This window comes from Podarcis vaucheri, assembly GCF_965113315.1.
Source record: "Podarcis vaucheri genome assembly, chromosome: 18".
Classification (NCBI taxonomy): Eukaryota; Metazoa; Chordata; class Lepidosauria; order Squamata; family Lacertidae; genus Podarcis; species Podarcis vaucheri.
In genome coordinates, this window is record NC_138756.1 from 6,692,981 (window position 1) to 6,710,370 (window position 17,390).

At 47.9% G+C, this 17,390-nt stretch overlaps 2 protein-coding genes across 2 annotated transcripts in view; both read right to left on the reverse strand.

The window, feature by feature from the left end:
- Positions 1–17,390, reverse strand: part of MAP2K2 (mitogen-activated protein kinase kinase 2) — a 36,713-nt gene that overhangs the window by 15,662 nt on the left and 3,661 nt on the right. The window contains exons 2-7 of the mRNA XM_082206575.1: positions 12,592–12,802; positions 10,905–11,051; positions 7,144–7,221; positions 5,583–5,634; positions 3,712–3,836; positions 2,184–2,397 (exon numbers count right to left, since the gene is read on the reverse strand). Coding sequence (XP_082062701.1) covers positions 2,184–2,397; positions 3,712–3,836; positions 5,583–5,634; positions 7,144–7,221; positions 10,905–11,051; positions 12,592–12,802 — 827 coding nt within the window. The remainder of the gene's footprint in view (positions 1–2,183; positions 2,398–3,711; positions 3,837–5,582; positions 5,635–7,143; positions 7,222–10,904; positions 11,052–12,591; positions 12,803–17,390) is intronic.
- The window catches only part of TNFAIP8L1 (TNF alpha induced protein 8 like 1), a 162,731-nt gene continuing 156,443 nt past the window's right edge, over positions 11,103–17,390 (reverse strand). The window contains exon 3 of the transcript XR_014215195.1: positions 11,103–11,295. The gene's annotated coding sequence lies outside the window, so the exon portion shown is untranslated. The remainder of the gene's footprint in view (positions 11,296–17,390) is intronic.

Sequence of the window (17,390 nt, forward strand, 5' to 3'; positions counted from 1 at the left end):
GGAACAGTGGACCAGCACTGTGCGAAAAAAATTTGCTGAGCCTTTTTTCAGACTAATCTACCTACCCATGAAGGGACGCGGGTGGCGCTGTGGGTTAAACCACAGAGCCTAGGACTTGCTGATCAGAAGGTTGGCGGTTCCAATCCCCGTGACGGGGTGAACTCCCGTTGCTCGGTCTCTGCTCCTGCCAACCTAGCAGTTCGAAAGCACGTCAAAGTGCAAGTAGATCAATAGGTACCGCTCCGGCGGGAAGGTAAACGGCATTTCCGTGCGGAGGCTTGACAACCAGAACTTCCTGACGGTAAGAGCTGTTGGACAGTGGAATATGCTGCCAAGGAGTGTGGTGGAGTCTCCTTCTTTGGAGGTCTTTAAGCAGAGGCTTGGCAACCCTATGTCAGGAGTGCTCTGATGGTGTTTCCTGCTTGGCAGGGGGTTGGACTCGATGGCCCTTGTGGTCTATTCCAATTCTATGATTCTAATTCAGGTCCATTAATTTCAAGAGATCGACTCTGTGTAGGAGTTAGCTGGATACAACCCCCTATGCTTGAGGGCAGGGAGTTCCTATTACCAGATATTAGGGGTGACGGGGGCAAGCTACCTCTACCATTAATACCTTTATATTTTGGCTTTCTTTCAAGGATCTCATTCTTCCTCCACTTTTATGTAGGTTAGGATAAAAGATAGTGATGGGCCAAATGTCACCCAGTGACCTTTATGGCTGACTGGAGGTTTATTGCCCTCCAGATGTTGCTGAACTACAACTTCCATCAGTCCTAGCAAACATGACCAGGGTGGGAATAGCAATATAGATTACTGCAATGCCTCTAAAGACAGTTCGGAAACTTCAGCTGGTGCGGAATTCAGCGGCCAGGTTGCTCATCGGAGCAAGACAGTTTGAGCATATTACACCGATCCTGGTCCGACTGCACTGGCTACCGGTTAGTTTCCGGGTCCAATTCAAAGTGCTGGTTTTGACCTATAAAGCCTGAAATGGCTCAGGACTGCAATACCTCAAAGACCGCCTCTTTCCAGATGAACCTACCCAGATCATCTTCCGATGTTCTCCTTCAGGTGCCTCCTCCTCGAGAGGTTCAGAGGGTAGCAACACGAGAACGGGGCCTTCTCTGCAGTGGCTCCCTGTCTGTGGAATGCTCTCCCCAGGGAAGTTTGCCTGGCGCCTTCACTATACACCTTTAGGCGCCAGGCAAAAACATTCCTTTTTAACCAGGCCCTTGGTTGATCCGATTTACATCCTATGCCCCTTTAAAATGTGTTTTTTGAGGGAGGGGGGGGTGCTATTGGGTTGTTGTTTTAATTTTTATTATTGTGGTTTTATACCTTGATTTTATTCTGCGAACCGCCCTGAGACCCCTGGGTATAGGGCACTACAGCAGTACCTCAGGTTAAGTACTTAATTAATTCTGGAGGTCCGTTCATTCTGGAGGTCCGTTCTTAACCTGAAACTGTTCTTAACCTGAAGCACCACTTTAACTAATGGGGCCTCCTGCTGCCGCCGCGCCGCTGGAGCACGATTTCTGTTCTCATCCTGAAGCAAAGTTCTTAACCTATTTCTGGGTTAGCAGAGTCTGTAACCTGAAGCGTATGTAACCCGAGGTACCACTGTATATAAATCCAGTAAATAATAATAATATAGCAACACTGGGGAGGGGCAGATGCTCCCCACACCTGCTCTAACCAATACACTGAACTGCCTCAAGACTTCTTGCAAGCATTCACAGAGGTTTTCGGGAGGCCGCTGTCAGGGCTCCTTCGTCTGGTCCAAATTAACTTGGATTTGGATTTGATATCCTGCTTTATCACTACCCGAAGGAGTCTCAAAGCGGCCAACATTCTCCTTTCCCTTCCTCCCCCACAACAAACACTCTGTGAGGTGAGTGGGGCTGAGAGACTTCAGAGAAGGGTGACTGGCCCAAGGTCACCCAGCAGCTGCATGTGGAGGAGCGAGGAAGCAAACCCGATTCACCAGATTACGAGTCTACCGCTCTTAACCACTACACCACACTGGCTCTCACCACACTACACCAAACTTGGCAATGCTAACCTAGAGTGATCAGACCCAGTTTCGCTCTTGCACCCTGCACTGGGAAACAAGTCCCAGTGACTAAAACATGACCGTCAACAACACCTCCCACCCCCCACCCCCGTCCTCATACAACGCCTACCGCTAACAGGGCGTCCTGGGGGCCTGGGCCGTGGTGAGATGCTGTGGGATTCCCCTTCTGCCCCATCGAACACGGGGCGGCCGAATATCGCTTCCAGTTCCTTGGCATCTGGCGGAGGGATGGGATACCTTCCAATCGACAGCTCCACCAGGGAGAGGCCCATGCTCCAGATATCAGACTGGACCGAGTAGTGAGTACCTTGTAAGCGCTCAGGCTGCAAGCGGTCAAAACAAGAGAGGTGGGTTAGTTCGGGCTTGAACAACAACCAACCTCAAGCCTGACTTGAAATGGTACTGTCAGAGCTGCCCGAGGTCCCAGCTCACAAAGGACCAACGCCGGTTCGTTGTTATATACAAAAGTCTTTATTGAAGTTCAGTTTTACTTTCACAGCCGCAGCGCGCAGCTCTACGTCTGAAACTCTAGACCACTGAAGCTCCGTCTGAATCTCCTCCCCCCAGACACCAGTTTAAGACTCTAGCCTTGCTCCACCTCTTCCTTTGCTCTTTCCTCCTCTGGGTCCGCCTGTCAGCTGGGGTCTCGCCCTTCCTAGACTCTTCTGACGCTGAGTCCCCTGAGTCTTCCCCCTCCCTCCGGCGGGCTTTGGGACCTGGTTCCCAATCCGGGTTTTCTGCTGTCTCACACGCCTGTACATTCGAACTTGGCGTGCGCGCCCAGCCGGCAACCTTCCTCCTGACCGTTACACTGCTCCTGTCACTGCTTCCCCCTTCGGGGAGGCTAGCTGGACCTGACCTCCCCTCCGTTCCCCCACTCTCCGATAGAGGCGTGGTCAGCCCTGACTCATCTTCTCTCCCTGCTGGAGGAGACGCTGGCCCTGACACATGGGACTCTTCCCCCCCCCCACTACGCTCTGGTGGGGAAGCTGGTCCTGATCTCCCGCTGCTGCTTTGGGAGTCCCCGCTGGCCCCCTGTTTCTGGTGTGTGCCCCCTGGGACCCCCCTTGCCCTGACCATCGGCGCCTCCTTCTGGGAATCTTCCGATCCGCTGGAGAAGCTAATGGAATCTCTCGGGCCACTGTCATACTCCCCTATGCTGCCCTCAGATTCTTCCCCTTCGCTCTCCATTTCCTTCCTCCCCTGTGCCTCTGTTCCTGAGCCCCTGACAGGTACTTTGCAGCCTGTTGCCTAGTTCAGATGAAGGAGTGAGCGACCTTGAGAAATAAAGAGAATTTTGGAATTAAGGCGGCCCCGGGCTTTCAGAATTGCAATGCCTGTAAAAAGGCAGGAGATCACCACCCAAAGAAGAAAGCCATCATCATAGCCAGTTACTGAAAAGACCTCCTTTCTTCTTTTTCCTTTGCGGAAGCAAATATTAAGAATGGGAACTGCACTACAGTTTGGGATCAGCACGTTTAATTTTACCCCCTAAGTGGTCAGTGAAGAACCTCTTACTTTGCATCGTCCATCACTAACGTTGGAGGTACTATTTGTATTCCTCAGCAGCACACTGTTTCTGCTTATTGCAATGTAACAACCAAAGGTGGCACAACAAACATAGCAAAGGGACCTACAGACATATAGGAGCGAGTGCCCACGAAGGAATTCGCCATGGAGTCGATGAGCTGGCCGCTGACTCCAAAATCACAGAGCTTAATCTCTCCCCGGGAATTCACCAAGATGTTAGAAGGCTTCACATCTGAAAATAGATTTTTGAGATAAAAGACTGAAAGGAGGGGAAATGTCAGAGTGTGTGCAATTTAAGCAATGGGGGGGGGCAGCCCTTAGTGAAGGTTCTACACACCCTCAGAGCATCCGGCTTTCTGTTTTTGTTTTTAATGAAAACGAATGAATGAATGAATGCAATTTCCTAGCCATCACGGCTATTCAACAATTTTCTTCAACGTGGTGTTCTCCATATGTTGCCAGACTACTTCTCCCATCATCTCTGTCCATTGGCAAAGTTAGCTGGGGTTGATGGAAGTTGGGAGTCTGATAACACCTGGAGGGCTGCAGCACACCTAGGAAGGCTGCGTCTGATTGAATTTTGGAAGCACTGAAGTCCTGCAAAGCAACCAGGGCCTTTTCAAAGATAAACACCCAGTAATAATAATAATAATAATAATAATAATAATAATAATAATAATAATAATAATTTATTATTTATACCCCGCCCATCTGGCTGGGCTTCCCCAGCCACTCTGGGCGGCTTCCAAAAGAATATTAAAATACTATAATACATCAAACATCAAAAGCTTCCCTAAAGAGGGCTGCCTTCAGATGTCTACTAAAAGCCTGGTAGTTGTTGTTCTCTTTGACATCTGGTGGGAGGGCGTTCCACAGGGCGGGCGCCACTACCGAGAATGGCCCTCTGCCATTGCTTCTCGCAATGAGGGAACCGCCAGAAGGCCCTCGGCGCTGGACCTTAGAGTCTGGGCAGAACGATGGGGGTGGAGACGCTCCTTCAGATATACTGGACCAAGGCCGTTTAGGGCTTTAAAGGTCAGCACCAACACTTTGAATTGTGCTCAGAAACGTACTGGGAGCCAATGTAGGTGTTTCAAGACCGGTGTTATGTGGTCTCTGTGGCCACTCCCAGTCACCAGTCTAGCTGCCGCATTCTGGATTAGTTGTAGTTTCCGGGTCACCTTCAAAGGTAGCCCCACGTAGAGCGCATTGCAGTAATCCAAGCGGGAGATCCACAGCAACTCAGAATGGAATGTGGCAGGGGGGAGAGAGGCCTTTGAGAGCTGCTGCCAATCAGTATGGCCTCCTGGCAACTGTACCTCAACCCAACACTCATGGTAGTACTGGCGGTGTTCGAATCACACATATGGCTGGAGCAAAACGCCTTAGCACACACCCTTTCCAAACTCGCTCCCAGGACTCAGTTGAGGCCCCATTATACCTGATGTCCAAATGAATGTGGAATTCAGATACCCTCCTGTCAATTGTAGAGAGCAAGTGGGATGTAACCAAGGAATCCTTGGCATGTTCTGGCACGACGGTGCTTGCTTGGTTGTTTCCAAGCCTGAATCAAGCCGAAATGGAGCTCCAGAAAGAGAGTGGTTTGCAAAGTCAGCGTCTCGAAGCACAGTTACAGATAGGTAGCCGTGTTGGTCTGTCATAGTCAAAATAAAAAAATTCCTTCCAGTAGCACCTTAAAGACCAACTAAGTTAGTTCTTGGTATGAGCTTTCGTGTGCATGCACACTTCTATATAGTGAGAAGGTGGGGAGGGGTATTACTCACCACCATTCCCAACACCCTTCTGAGTAATACCCCTCCCCACCTTCTCACTATACCAAGAACTAACTTAGTTTATCTCGAAGCACAGTAAGCGTTGAAACCAAGTCTACGTATGTCCACTGCGCTTGTGGACTCTGGGTTCCCTCAGCACAAAAGACCCTAGCAGAGCTTTCCCTGTGTTCCAGCGGCTCACTCACCTCTGTGCATGATCTGGTGTTTCTCTCGTAAGTAAGCCAATCCTCGCAGAACCTGGTGATGTGGCGGGGAAGAGGAGAAGAGAGGAGAAGGAAAAGGTCAGGGCACCATGAGGATTTGGAAAGCTGAAGGCTTTGCAGGGTGGAAATCAGGCTCTTCTGGATCAAGGAAGACAAAGGCTGCCAAGTGTTGGCCAATGCAACAGATTGCAAAAGAGGAAGGGAGGCTGTACCACCTTTTCTTCCTCCATGGCCTGACTGGTTCCCTCACCATACTGGCTGGTCCAGAAATAACCAGATCCATTTATGTTCAGGTTCCCACTCCAAAATTTTGAGTGGGGCTTGAGGGGGCAGACATATTTGATGTTTCTGCTCCTTCTGTGTCCAGTTCTGGGCACCACAATTCAAGAAAGGACACTGGCAAACTGGAACGTGTCCAGAGGAGGGCAACCAAAATGGTCAAAGGCCTGGAAACGATGCCTTATGAGGAACAGCTAAGGGAGCTGGGCATGTTTAGCCTGGAGAAGAGGAGGTTAAGGGGTGATATGATAGCCATGTTCAAATATATAAAAGGATGTCACATAGAGGAGGGAGAAAGGTGGTTTTCTGCTGCTCCAGAGAAGCAGACACGGAGCAATGAATCCAAACTACAAGGAAGAAGATTCCACCTAAACATTAGGAAGAACTTCCTGACAGCAAGAGCTGTTCGACAGTGGAATTTGCTGCCAAGGAGTGTGGTGGAGTCTCCTACTTTGGAGGTCTTTAAGCAGAGGCTTGACAACCATATGTCAGGAGTGCTCTGATGGCGTTTCCTGCTTGGCAGGGGGTTGGACTCAATGGCCCTTGTGGTCTCTTCCAACTCTATGATTCTATGATTCTCCATTCCTCCCCTCTCATTTCATTACGTTTCTCTGAGCCCCCACTATAGATCTATGCTTGGGTCTTGCTACCTCAACAGTTGCCCTGCTTTTTCATCCATCATTGCCCATTTTTTGTTCTCCTTTGACTATAACCTGCATTTGGTCACCTAATCCACTTGATTGACTGACACTCAGCATTGAAATTAATGGAGCCAAATTAGTCATGTCCATCAAAGGGGCCTAACCTTAAGAAGGACTGAAATAAAGGCAATTTCCCCCCCTCCATTTGGGGAAGTTCTCTTCCATGTTAAAGGAGGGAGCCCTCAAAACCATCACAAGAGTTTCACTTTTATTGCCTGATCAGTTTCAACAGTTTAAGGTAAGGAAGAGCAGCCGACAAACTCAATGAACCTTTGTTCCTGAAAAGTGGTTATTAATTATTGTTAAAATGATTCATGCAACGCCTTTCATTTAGAGAAGAAGTACGAAGGCAACTGGTTATTTTTTAGACACCCTGTAAGCAAGGGGGGGAAAGAATTGTTATCCTTCTTTACTTCATCAGAACTGGGCTGCTAATACAGTTGTACTTTGGTTTTTGAACAGCTTAGTTCTCAAACATTTTGGCTCCCGAACGCCGCAAAGCTGAGCCTATTTTCTTTAAACAAGCTTTTTTTTTTTAAAGAGGAAGGCAACAGCATACTCACCGCTATGCTGACTTTCCCCAAGATATCCTCAGGAATTCTCTTGGCTTCTTTCAAAACCTGATCTAGGGAACCTCCATCCTAAACTCAGAGGAAAAGAGACCAGCTGACATAAAGTAAGATATTGGCCATAACCACAGTTCACACCCCGCGCAAGCCAGGCATTCTTGTATGGAGGCAGAGTGCTAACCCATCTCTTCCCCAGGCACAGGCATAGTGCAAAGGTACATGGTGTACGTACTCCCCAGCCGCAGCCAGATTTTACTGCTAATTGAAACTTTTATTCTCAAGCATTTTTATACCTCGAATCAGTAATATCATTTTTTACTTCCTCAGGAAGGGGGACCTTTTGAAACTTTTTTTCGCGCAGTGACAAGGGAAAGGGCATTTTCAATTGTGACTCCCCACTTGCCACCTTTGTTGGCACCTTTTCAACAACAGGTAAAGGCTGACCTTGCTTCCCAGGGGTCTGATGGACTGACCCGAGTTAGTTCTGCAAACAGCAGGCCCCTAAAACTTCCTGTGGTTGTTAAGGGGGGTTGTTTTTGCATCTGTGTGTGTGTGTGTGTATTCCATGAATTGTTGGTGTTCTGTATCCATCTGTTTAAAGGTAAAGGGACCCCTGACCATTAGGTCCAGTCGTGGCCGACTCTGGGGTTGCGGCGCTCATCTCGCTTTACTGGCCGATGGAGCCGGCGTACAGCTTCCGGGTCATGTGGCCACCATGACTAAGCCGCTTCTGGCGAACCAGAGCAGCACACGGAAACGCTGTTTACCTTCCCACCAGAGCGGTACCTATTTATCTACTTGCACTCTGACGTGCTTTCGAACTGCTAGGTTGGCAGGAGCAGGGACCGAGCAACGGGAGCTCACCCCGTCATCACGGGGATTCGAACCGCCGACCTTCTGATCGGCAAGCCCTAGGCTCTGTGGTTTAACCCACAGCGCCACCCGCGTCCCTATCAATCTGTTTACTATTTAGCTAATGTTTTGCATAACTTATTAATGGTATAATGTATTTATGTTTTTATATGTGTTGTGGTTTGCTTGGAGACCTTTGGGTAACAAACAACTGATAAGTCTAAATCAGGCATAGGCAAACTCGGCCCTCCAGACGTTTTTTAGGACTACAACTCCCATCATTCCTACCTACAGGACCCGTGGTCAGGGATGATGGGAATTGTAGTCTCAAAACATCTGGAGGGCAGAGTTTGCCTATGCCTGGTCTAAATGCTGTTGCTGCTATTACTACTAATACCATTACTACTAATAACAGTTGCCCGTTGTGGCTCAGGCAGCATATTATTTCTGTGTCACTTAAATTTGGCAAAATGCAGAATTCACAGCATACCAGTGACCACCGAACAAGTCACCAAGAAGAAGAAGAAGAAGAGGAGGAGGAGGAGTTTGGATTTGATATCCCGCCTTTCACTCCCCTTCAGAAGTCTCAAAGTGGCTAACAATCTCCTTTTCCCTTCCTCCCCCACAACAAACACTCTGTGGGGTGAGTGGGGCTGAGAGACTTCAGAGAAGTGTGACTGGCCCAAGGTCACCCAGCAGCTGCAGGTGGAGGAGCGGAGACGCGAACCCGGTTCCCCAGATTACGTGACTACCGCTCTTAACCACTACACCACACTGGCTCTCAAATGGCAGCAGCTGCCGTAAACTATGTAAAAGGAACCAAAGCTATAGGGAGATGACCCCCCTCTCGCTGCCAGACGCTGCACTAGATCTGCACTTGCCTTACGGTTGACACAACTGGCCAACATCTCTCAATGTCTATTGCAAGAACCGGCCTATTTGCAGAGATCTGCAAGCAAGGCTCTGACCTTACCTTCAGGATAAGCAAGTGGCTGGCAGGAACAAGGGTGCTGCTTTTTTCTGCTGTGGCATTTCCGAATACAGAACATCCACCCTAAGCATAGGACGCGGGTGGCGCTGTGGGCTAAAGCCTCAACGCCTAGGGCTTGCCGATCGAAAGGTCGGCGGTTCGAATCCCCGCGGCGGGGTGCGCTCCCGCTGCTCGGTCCCAGCGCCTGCCAACCTAGCAGTTCGAAAGCACCCCCGGGGGCAAGTAGATAAATAGGTACCGCTTACCAGCGGGAAGGTAAACGGCGTTCCGTGTGCGGCTCTGGCTCACCAGAGCAGCGTTGTCACGCTGGCCACGTGACCCGGAAGTGTCCCCGGACAGCGCTGGCCCCCGGCCAATAGATGTGAGATGGGCGCACAAACCCCAGAGTCTGTCAAGACTGGCCCGCTCGGGCAGGGGTACCTTTACCTTTACCCTAAGCATATTTGCCTGGCACCCGAGTTACCGCATTACAAGCCAAATGCTTCTCTCTTTCTCTTAACAGAATGGAGGGACTAATTTTGACCTCTGTTTCATTGCTGCTCTTAGTTCTGCCTATCATTAAAAGAAACCCACTTGAGTATGCATATATGTGTATGAGTAAGCCATCTTGGCCATTATTTTGATTGAGAGGTGGGACACGTGTCTTAAGAAAATAAAATAAAGCACCGGCGTCCTTTGCCATCCACTAAATCAATGCCTCATAAGACTGAAGACATGTAAGCAAGCCAGGGCGATTCTCAAACATTCTATTTTATCCACTTTGCCCACAGAACACATTACTTTATACAAATCTCTGCTGTGTTGCGATTCTTAAAATGAAACAAAGCTAACAATCTGAGAGAGAGAGAGAATGTAGCAGATGGCCCTGATCTTGCCTCACAAAAAAGTTGACAAGGTAAAGTTCGCACTTGTCTGCAGAATGTATTGAGAGATCACAAATACAGTGGTGCCTCGCAAGACGAAAAGAATCCGTTCTGTGATTCTCTTCGTCTAGCGGTTTTTTCGTCTTGCGAAGCAAGCCCATTGACAGATTAGCGCTATTAGCGGCTTATCTGCTGATCGGATCAGCTGATAAGCGGCTTAGCGGCTTAGAAAAAGGGGGGGCCAGCAGGAACTCGCAAGACATTGTCGTCTTGCGAAGCAAGCCCATAGGAAATTCGTTTTGCGAAGCACCTCCAAAACAGAAAACTCTTTCGTCTAGCGAGTTTTCCATCTTGCGAGGCATTCGTCTTGCGGGGCACCACTGTACAGCCCACAGAAGTGCATACCAAACCTCTGAAACGGCCATTTGAGAAGACACCACTTCTTGCAGAAACTGATCTGGTCTCTGAAGAAGCTGGAACTTGAATCAGGGCCTCCCCAGCTGACCTTAAGCATCAGGGAGGTTCATATGTGCATAGCCACTCCCACAAGGTTCCCAAGACCTTTACAAGAAGGGGAGAGATATGGCTTGATCAAATGGCGAAAGAACCTGGTTACAGGTATAAGCAAGAGTCAAGACTGGAAAACACACTGGCCCCTATTTTAGCCCCCCAAGGTTATTGCTGGCGTCTGCGAATCAGAGACATTCTCTTCATTCTGCGCAAGGCTTGCTTCTAGAAAAATAACATGGTGCTGGCAGCTAGGATTTTAATTCCCCCCCCTCCCCCAGCACTAGGAACATCTTCGGGGTTATATAATTAAGAGCGGATTTTTTAAGAAAAGACATGGAGTGCCAGGCACACAACAAGCAGCCAATGAGGAAACCCAGAGGGAAACAAAAGAATTGCTACACATTCAATGCAAGAACGTTATGCTGCTTCTGCAACCACTAGATGGAAGGATTATCTACAGTCAGAGGTTGATGCTCTGACTGGTGCTGAACAGGGTATCTGTCTTGCTTAAGAAGGTGGGAGAGAATAACAACACTTACCATATGCTCCATACAGATGCTTATCTCCCCATCGCTGTAGAAGGCGCCATAGAAACCCACAATGTATGGAGAGTTACACTCGTGAAGCACCTGGAGCTCGCGGATTATCTGGTTTCGGATGGCAGGCTTGATCTCCAGGTGAATCAGCTGTGGGGAGAAGAGGGAGTGGGTGGGGAATGAAGGAACTAAGGGGATAAAAGGCTGCACCAAGAACTAGTGGTACCTCGGGTTAAGAACTTAATTCATTCCGGAGGTCCGTACTTAACCTGAAACTGTTCTTAACCTGAAGCACCACTTTAGCTAATGGGGCCTCCTGCTGCTGCCGCACCGCTGGAGCACGATTTCTGTTCTCATCCTGAAGCACTATTTCTGGGTTAGCGGAGTCTGTAACCTGAAGCGTATGTAACCTGAGGTACCACTGTATTTCCATATTGCCACTGTATTTCCATATTGCCACCCAAAGGCACTTTAAAGAGAAACCCCAGCCCCCTTTTTTAGACAGCTGAACATTACCAATTGCAAACTGTGGGAAGAAGAGGGGGAAACTATAAGTTGTTTCAGGAATGGTTCACCACGGGGGGAAAGCCAACAAACTGAAGGAGGACTGATGGGGGGAAAAGTGTATTGACTGTATTGCACCAAACGTGTCATGGCAATTTTTAGAAGCAGGTAAATAAAAAATTGTCCAGTGGCACCTTAAGAGGCCAACTAAATTTGTTCTGGGTATGAGCTTTTGCGTGCTTGCTATACCCAGAACAAACTTTGTTGGTCTCTAAGGTGCTACTGGACAATTTTTATTTATTTATTTCAACTGCGTCAGACCAACACGGCTACCTACCTGAATTTAGAGACAGGTGTGTGTGTAAAAGAAAACAGGGCAAGGAGTTAAAGTGTCAGACCAGGTCTGCATTCAAGTCCCCACCCAGCTATCAAGTGAGCCACTCACTCTTATCTCAGCCAAACATATTCCATGAGATTGCAGAGAAGGCAAACTCAAGGAAGACGAACCATTGTATGCTATCCTGACAAGCTCATTTTTTTGGGGGGGGGGGGGGATGCAATATATATATACAGGAGGCGACCATTATAGGTGCATCCAATTGACACGCAAATGCTGGCACATGGGTCCTTTTGGACCCAGAAGTAGGCAGAACAGGGGCATAACGGGGCGGGGGGGAGGCTTATATGTGCTCCACTGATTGGGGGGGGCTGTACAACGAACAAACAAACTGATTAAAGACACTAGAAAGATACAAATTCAAATCTTTTTCAAGCTAGCCCAGAAGCTTTAATACAGTGGTACCTTGGTTTATGAACTTAATCCGTTCCGGAAGTCCATTCTTAAACCAAGGCGTGCTTTCCCATAGCAGCTGGAGACTCAGTTTACAAATGGAACACACTCAACGTGTTCTGCTTCCAAGGCAAAGTTCACAAACCAAAACACCTACTTCTGGGTCTGCAGCGTTCTTAATCCGCGTTGTTTATAAACTAAGCTGTTCTTAAACCAAGGTGCATTAAATGAGGTGGCTAGTGACAGCTCAGGCTACATGCCTGCTAGATTTGGCTCGCCCCCACAGAATTCTCATCGCAGATTTACTGGCTATGGCTCAACTGTTTCTTGCCACCTCTGCAGATGCCCCCAAACATTTGGTCACACTGGATGAGACATCACCCTCCTCCTCCTCACCTTCCGTGCCATGATTAGCCCTGAGGGTTTGTGTTGTACTTTGGTGACCACTCCACCATTACCGGCTCCCAGCTCAGAAATCCTCTCAAAATCGTCATCTTTCAGCTCTCCAACTTTGGCCTTCTGGGTGAGAAAAGCCTCCAACCGTTTCTTCTGCTGCTCATCCAGTTCCAGTTCTTCCAGTTTCTTCTGGAGGTCAACAAGATGTGCTCTTAAAGGAAAGACGGGAGAAAACTGTTGAGTCTCCCTGGATTCCCAGTCTGTCCCGCTGCTTCTACCAAAGCCTGAGAAGTGAGACTATTTGCTGGCCATAGATTAATCCCCTGGGCCCTGCACATAAACTGCCATGGCAAATCACACTGTGTTGTCACAACCCTCAAAACTGTGGTTCCAGAGTCCAGGGATTTTCACTATGTGAGATTGGCTTCTAACTATTCAGTGCTGACTCCTAGGAAACTGAAGCACTATTCCTGAAGGGGCTTATCTAGCAAGACAACATGTAAGGAAACTCAGCGATCTCTCTCCAGCTAAATGTGCTGAGTTGCAACCCACTTTCTAACAATGGCATGAAGGTGTAAAGGTGATCCTACGTTACGCATTGTGGTGAAGGAAAGCTGTTTTGGAGAGAGCACCTTTTACCCTCCTTTTCTTGCCCAACTGCTGCCAGTTGAGCCTTACTCTCCAGCACACCCTCCTTGTGTGTTCTGTGCATTAAGGGTACATTCTGACATTCCCATAGCAGCAGCAGCAGCAGCTCTTCTGCACAGGTCAAATTTGTTCTTCCTAAGAAGCAGCCCTCAACTCCATTGCCTGGGCTTCCTGATCAGATCTCACTTTCTACACCAACTGCCTCCCCCAGAAAATCTGATTCTCTGAAGTTGGAATGCAAAGCCTACATTTAGATCCCTGGAAACGATTTTCGCTCCAAGGCAACCCTCTTCAATGTACCCAGCCTCTCTGCCAAAGCTAACCCTTCATCACACTCATGACAACTCTCTAGAAAAGCATTTCCCACATAATCTTCTCTTAGGAGCCTCTAAAGCTACCTTGTACTGAGTCAGACTATTGGTCTATAAGGCTCAGTATTGTCCTGACTGGTAGCAGAAGCATAGGATTTCAGCCCGACCTGAACCCTGAACCCAGCACCTTCTGCATGCAAGGCAGAGATGCTCTACCTCTGTGGTATGGCCCTTGCCTTCAACTCACTTTTTTACTTCCTCTACCCCATTCCCATTTCATCATGTGAAAGGCTGGACTGGATGAATCCCAAACCGGAATTAAGATTGCCGGAAGAAATATCAACAACCTCAGATATGCAGATGACACAACTTGGATGGCAAAAAGTGAGGAGGAATTAAAAAAAACACCTCTTAATGAGGGTAAAAGAGGAGAGTGCAAAATATTATCTGAAGCTCAACATCAAAAAAACCAAAGATCATGGCCACTGGTCCCATCACCTCCTGGCAAATAGAAGGGGAAGAAATGGAGGCAGTGAGAGATTTTACTTTCTTGGGCTCCATGATCACTGCAGATGGTGACAGCAGCCACGAAATTAAAGGACGCCTGCTTCTTGGGAGAAAAGCAATGACAAACCTAGACAGCATCTTAAAAAGCAGAGACATCACCTTGCCAACAAAGGTCTGTATAGTTAAAGCTATGGTTTTCCCAGTAGTGATGTGCGGAAGTGAGAGCTGGACCATAAAGAAGGCTGATCGCCAAAGAATGGATGCTTTTGAATTATGGTGCTGGAGGAGACTCTTGAGAGTCCCATGGACTGCAAGAAGATCATATCCATTCTGAAGGAAATCAGCCCTGAGTGCTCATTGGAAGGAAAGATCCTGAGGCTCAAGGAAAATATTTCAGAGCCTTCTCTAAGGCACATGTTGCTTTCCCCAGCTGCCAACCTGGCATCCAGAGACCTCCATGTGGTCGCAATTGGACTCATGCCAGTCACAAAACACACCTGGCGCTTGGCTAGTTTCTAACACTGTGTGAGACACACCTCTAAGAAAGAATGTGTGAAATTACACTGTTAAGAAAGCCTTTCTGTTCCAAAAGGAAGAGCAGGGTGCAACTGTGTGTGCCTTATCTGGTTGCTCTCATCAATGCTATTCTTTTGGCTTCACTACTGCTGGCTGTTAAAACTGTAAAATAGATACAGCATTTATGCAAAATGTCTTGGTGGACTTTTAAGAGAGTAGAAAGGCAGTAAATCCATCTTAAAATTAAAATAAACTCCCTCTCCCCCTCTGCCAAAGGAAGAATGGAGAAATGAGAAAGTAGACAGTACATTTCAAGCCAGTCTCCCAGTGGATCCCAGTCATTTGCTCTTAGGTTATCTGTTCCTGTACATTTTTCATGTCCTCTTGCAACTTACATAAAAGACTTGCTGGTTTAAGCGTTACATTACCTTAATTCTCAGCACTCCCCACTGTGTTACCTTCTAACCCCATCCCTGCAAGGTACCCATCTATCCAGCTCGCTTTTAACACCACTCCCTCTTCAATCTGAGCCACCCTTCCCAGAGGGCTATACCGGGCCTCTCACACATCTCTCTACACCTCTACAAATGAACTGCATGACACCCTTTTAACCACAACCTTTCCTAAGAAACTACCTTACAACTAGGTCATACCACTGCTCTGTTTTTGACTGCAGCCACTGACAGAGGCTCTCCAGAATTTCAGACAGGGGACATTCCCAGCCTCACTTGGGGATTGAACTGTCCTACTTGGCAATGCAGATCCCGCCCTCTCTTAGCCAACACTACCAATCCATTCTCTTCCCCACACTTTCTTCCTCGTGTGAATTTGCTCCTTCAAACGTTTAATCAGAGAACTGTGGCGTTGGACGGGACCCCCAAGGGCCTTCCAGTCCAATGCAATGAAAGGAATCCTGTCCCTGGGTGGGCACAAACCACCAGCCTTCTGGTTTAACAGCCAGATGCCCTGACCCACTGTGACCTGGGAGACCCGGATCAGAGAGGATGCTTGCCTGGAACAATAAACTCTCATAAAGAAAACCTCTTCCAGCTCCCCTCCTTCCATTCACTGCCTTCCCTTCTGCCTCAGTTCTGTTAACATGCAACCCACCCCCAAACTATTCAGGAACACATGCCATTTCAACACCAGTGGCACTAAGAATAGGTGCCCTTTAAACGCCAATCATCATTCAACCCAAACCCTGGTCTCTTCCATATATGGATTCCTCTTTAAGGCTGCGATCCTATACACACTTACTTGGGAATAAGTCCAACTGGATATAGCACAAACGTCTCTCTCCCAGATGCCCCTCCCCGGTTCATTGCCTCAGCTGCTTTCCCCCCACCCTCATGTACATAACACTTTAAGACCCATCTCAACCTACAGTGGATGCTTGGGGGTTGCGAACATGATCTGTGCGGGAGGCGGGTTCGCAACCCGCAGCGCTGCGTCTGCGCAGCTCGCAATTTGGCGCCTCTGCGCATGCGCAAAGCACGATTTAGCGCTTCCGCGCCAAAACCTGGAAGTAACCCATGTTGGTACTTCCAGGTTAGGCGCGGTGCGCAACCCGAAAACACACAACCTGAAGTGTCTGTAACCCGAGGTATAGAGGGGGAAATATCTATAACTATATGACTCCAACACATATAGATATTTTCCCCTCTGTCTCTTCTAGTTACACCTGCTCATTAATCGTCTCCTCTTACATTCCACAGCCAACACCACTAATAACAACAATCCCATCTCAAGCCCCTCCAATCGTTGATGTCCCTTTCCACACCCCCTGCCCACATGGATCCCCCCTTCACATGTGTTAATGCCCCCACCTGCCAGCTGCTCTTCTTGCTCCATTATTCAACATCTAGCTCAGTAATAATAACACCCTTAACAGTAAAAAAAATTAAAAATTGCTTTGTATGATTCATCTTTCTTTGTAATTTTATGTGCACCACTAAGAAGAGTTAAAGATTAAGCAGTCCCTTTGCAGTAAATGAAATTGCAACCTTTCAGTCAAAGCCCCCTTCGTCCACTCTTGCCCAGATCTCCTTCTTCCTTCCATAAATGGAATCCCCCTTTAAAGTCACATGCTCTTCAGAGACATACTTCTCCTTTCCAGCTGCCTACCTTAATAAAGTACTTTTATTGAGTTGTATCCAGTGACACCCCTACTCAGAGTAGACCCATTGAAAATAATAGGCATGGCTACCTTAGGTTTATTCATTTCAACGGGTCTACCCTGAGTAGGCCTTAGTTGCATGCAACCCACTGATAACACTAATACTACTTATGTGGCTCAAGGCTCCAATAGCTCTTCCCATATGAACTGACCTGGACCTTGTGATTGTTATCTTAGGAAGTCTGGAGCACAACCGAATGGGCACTTTTCATTGGTGGCTCCCCACTTGTGGAACGCTCTCCCCAGGGATGCTTGCCTGGTGCCATCATGACATAGCTTTAGGTGCAAGGTGAAAAAACATTTCTTTTTTGCCAGGCGTGTGGCCTCCTTGAGTGAGCGGGATGTTTCAATCTTGCCTTTTAACAATAGGGATGGTCTTTTAGATGTTTTTGTGTTGTGCGCGTTTGTTTGCTAACATAATGTCAGTCGCTTTGAGTTACCTCAGTAAATAAAAAATAAAATAAAATAAATACCTAGAGTTTTGGACCCAAAGGCAATTTACAACAACACTTTTAAATACATAAACACAAACACACCAGGCCATTAGTGTTTAAAGCCCTAAACTCCTCAAATACTTGAAAGATCGCCTCCTTCCCTACAGACCTATTGGGCCCTAAGACTGACAGAGGGTGCCCCCTTGA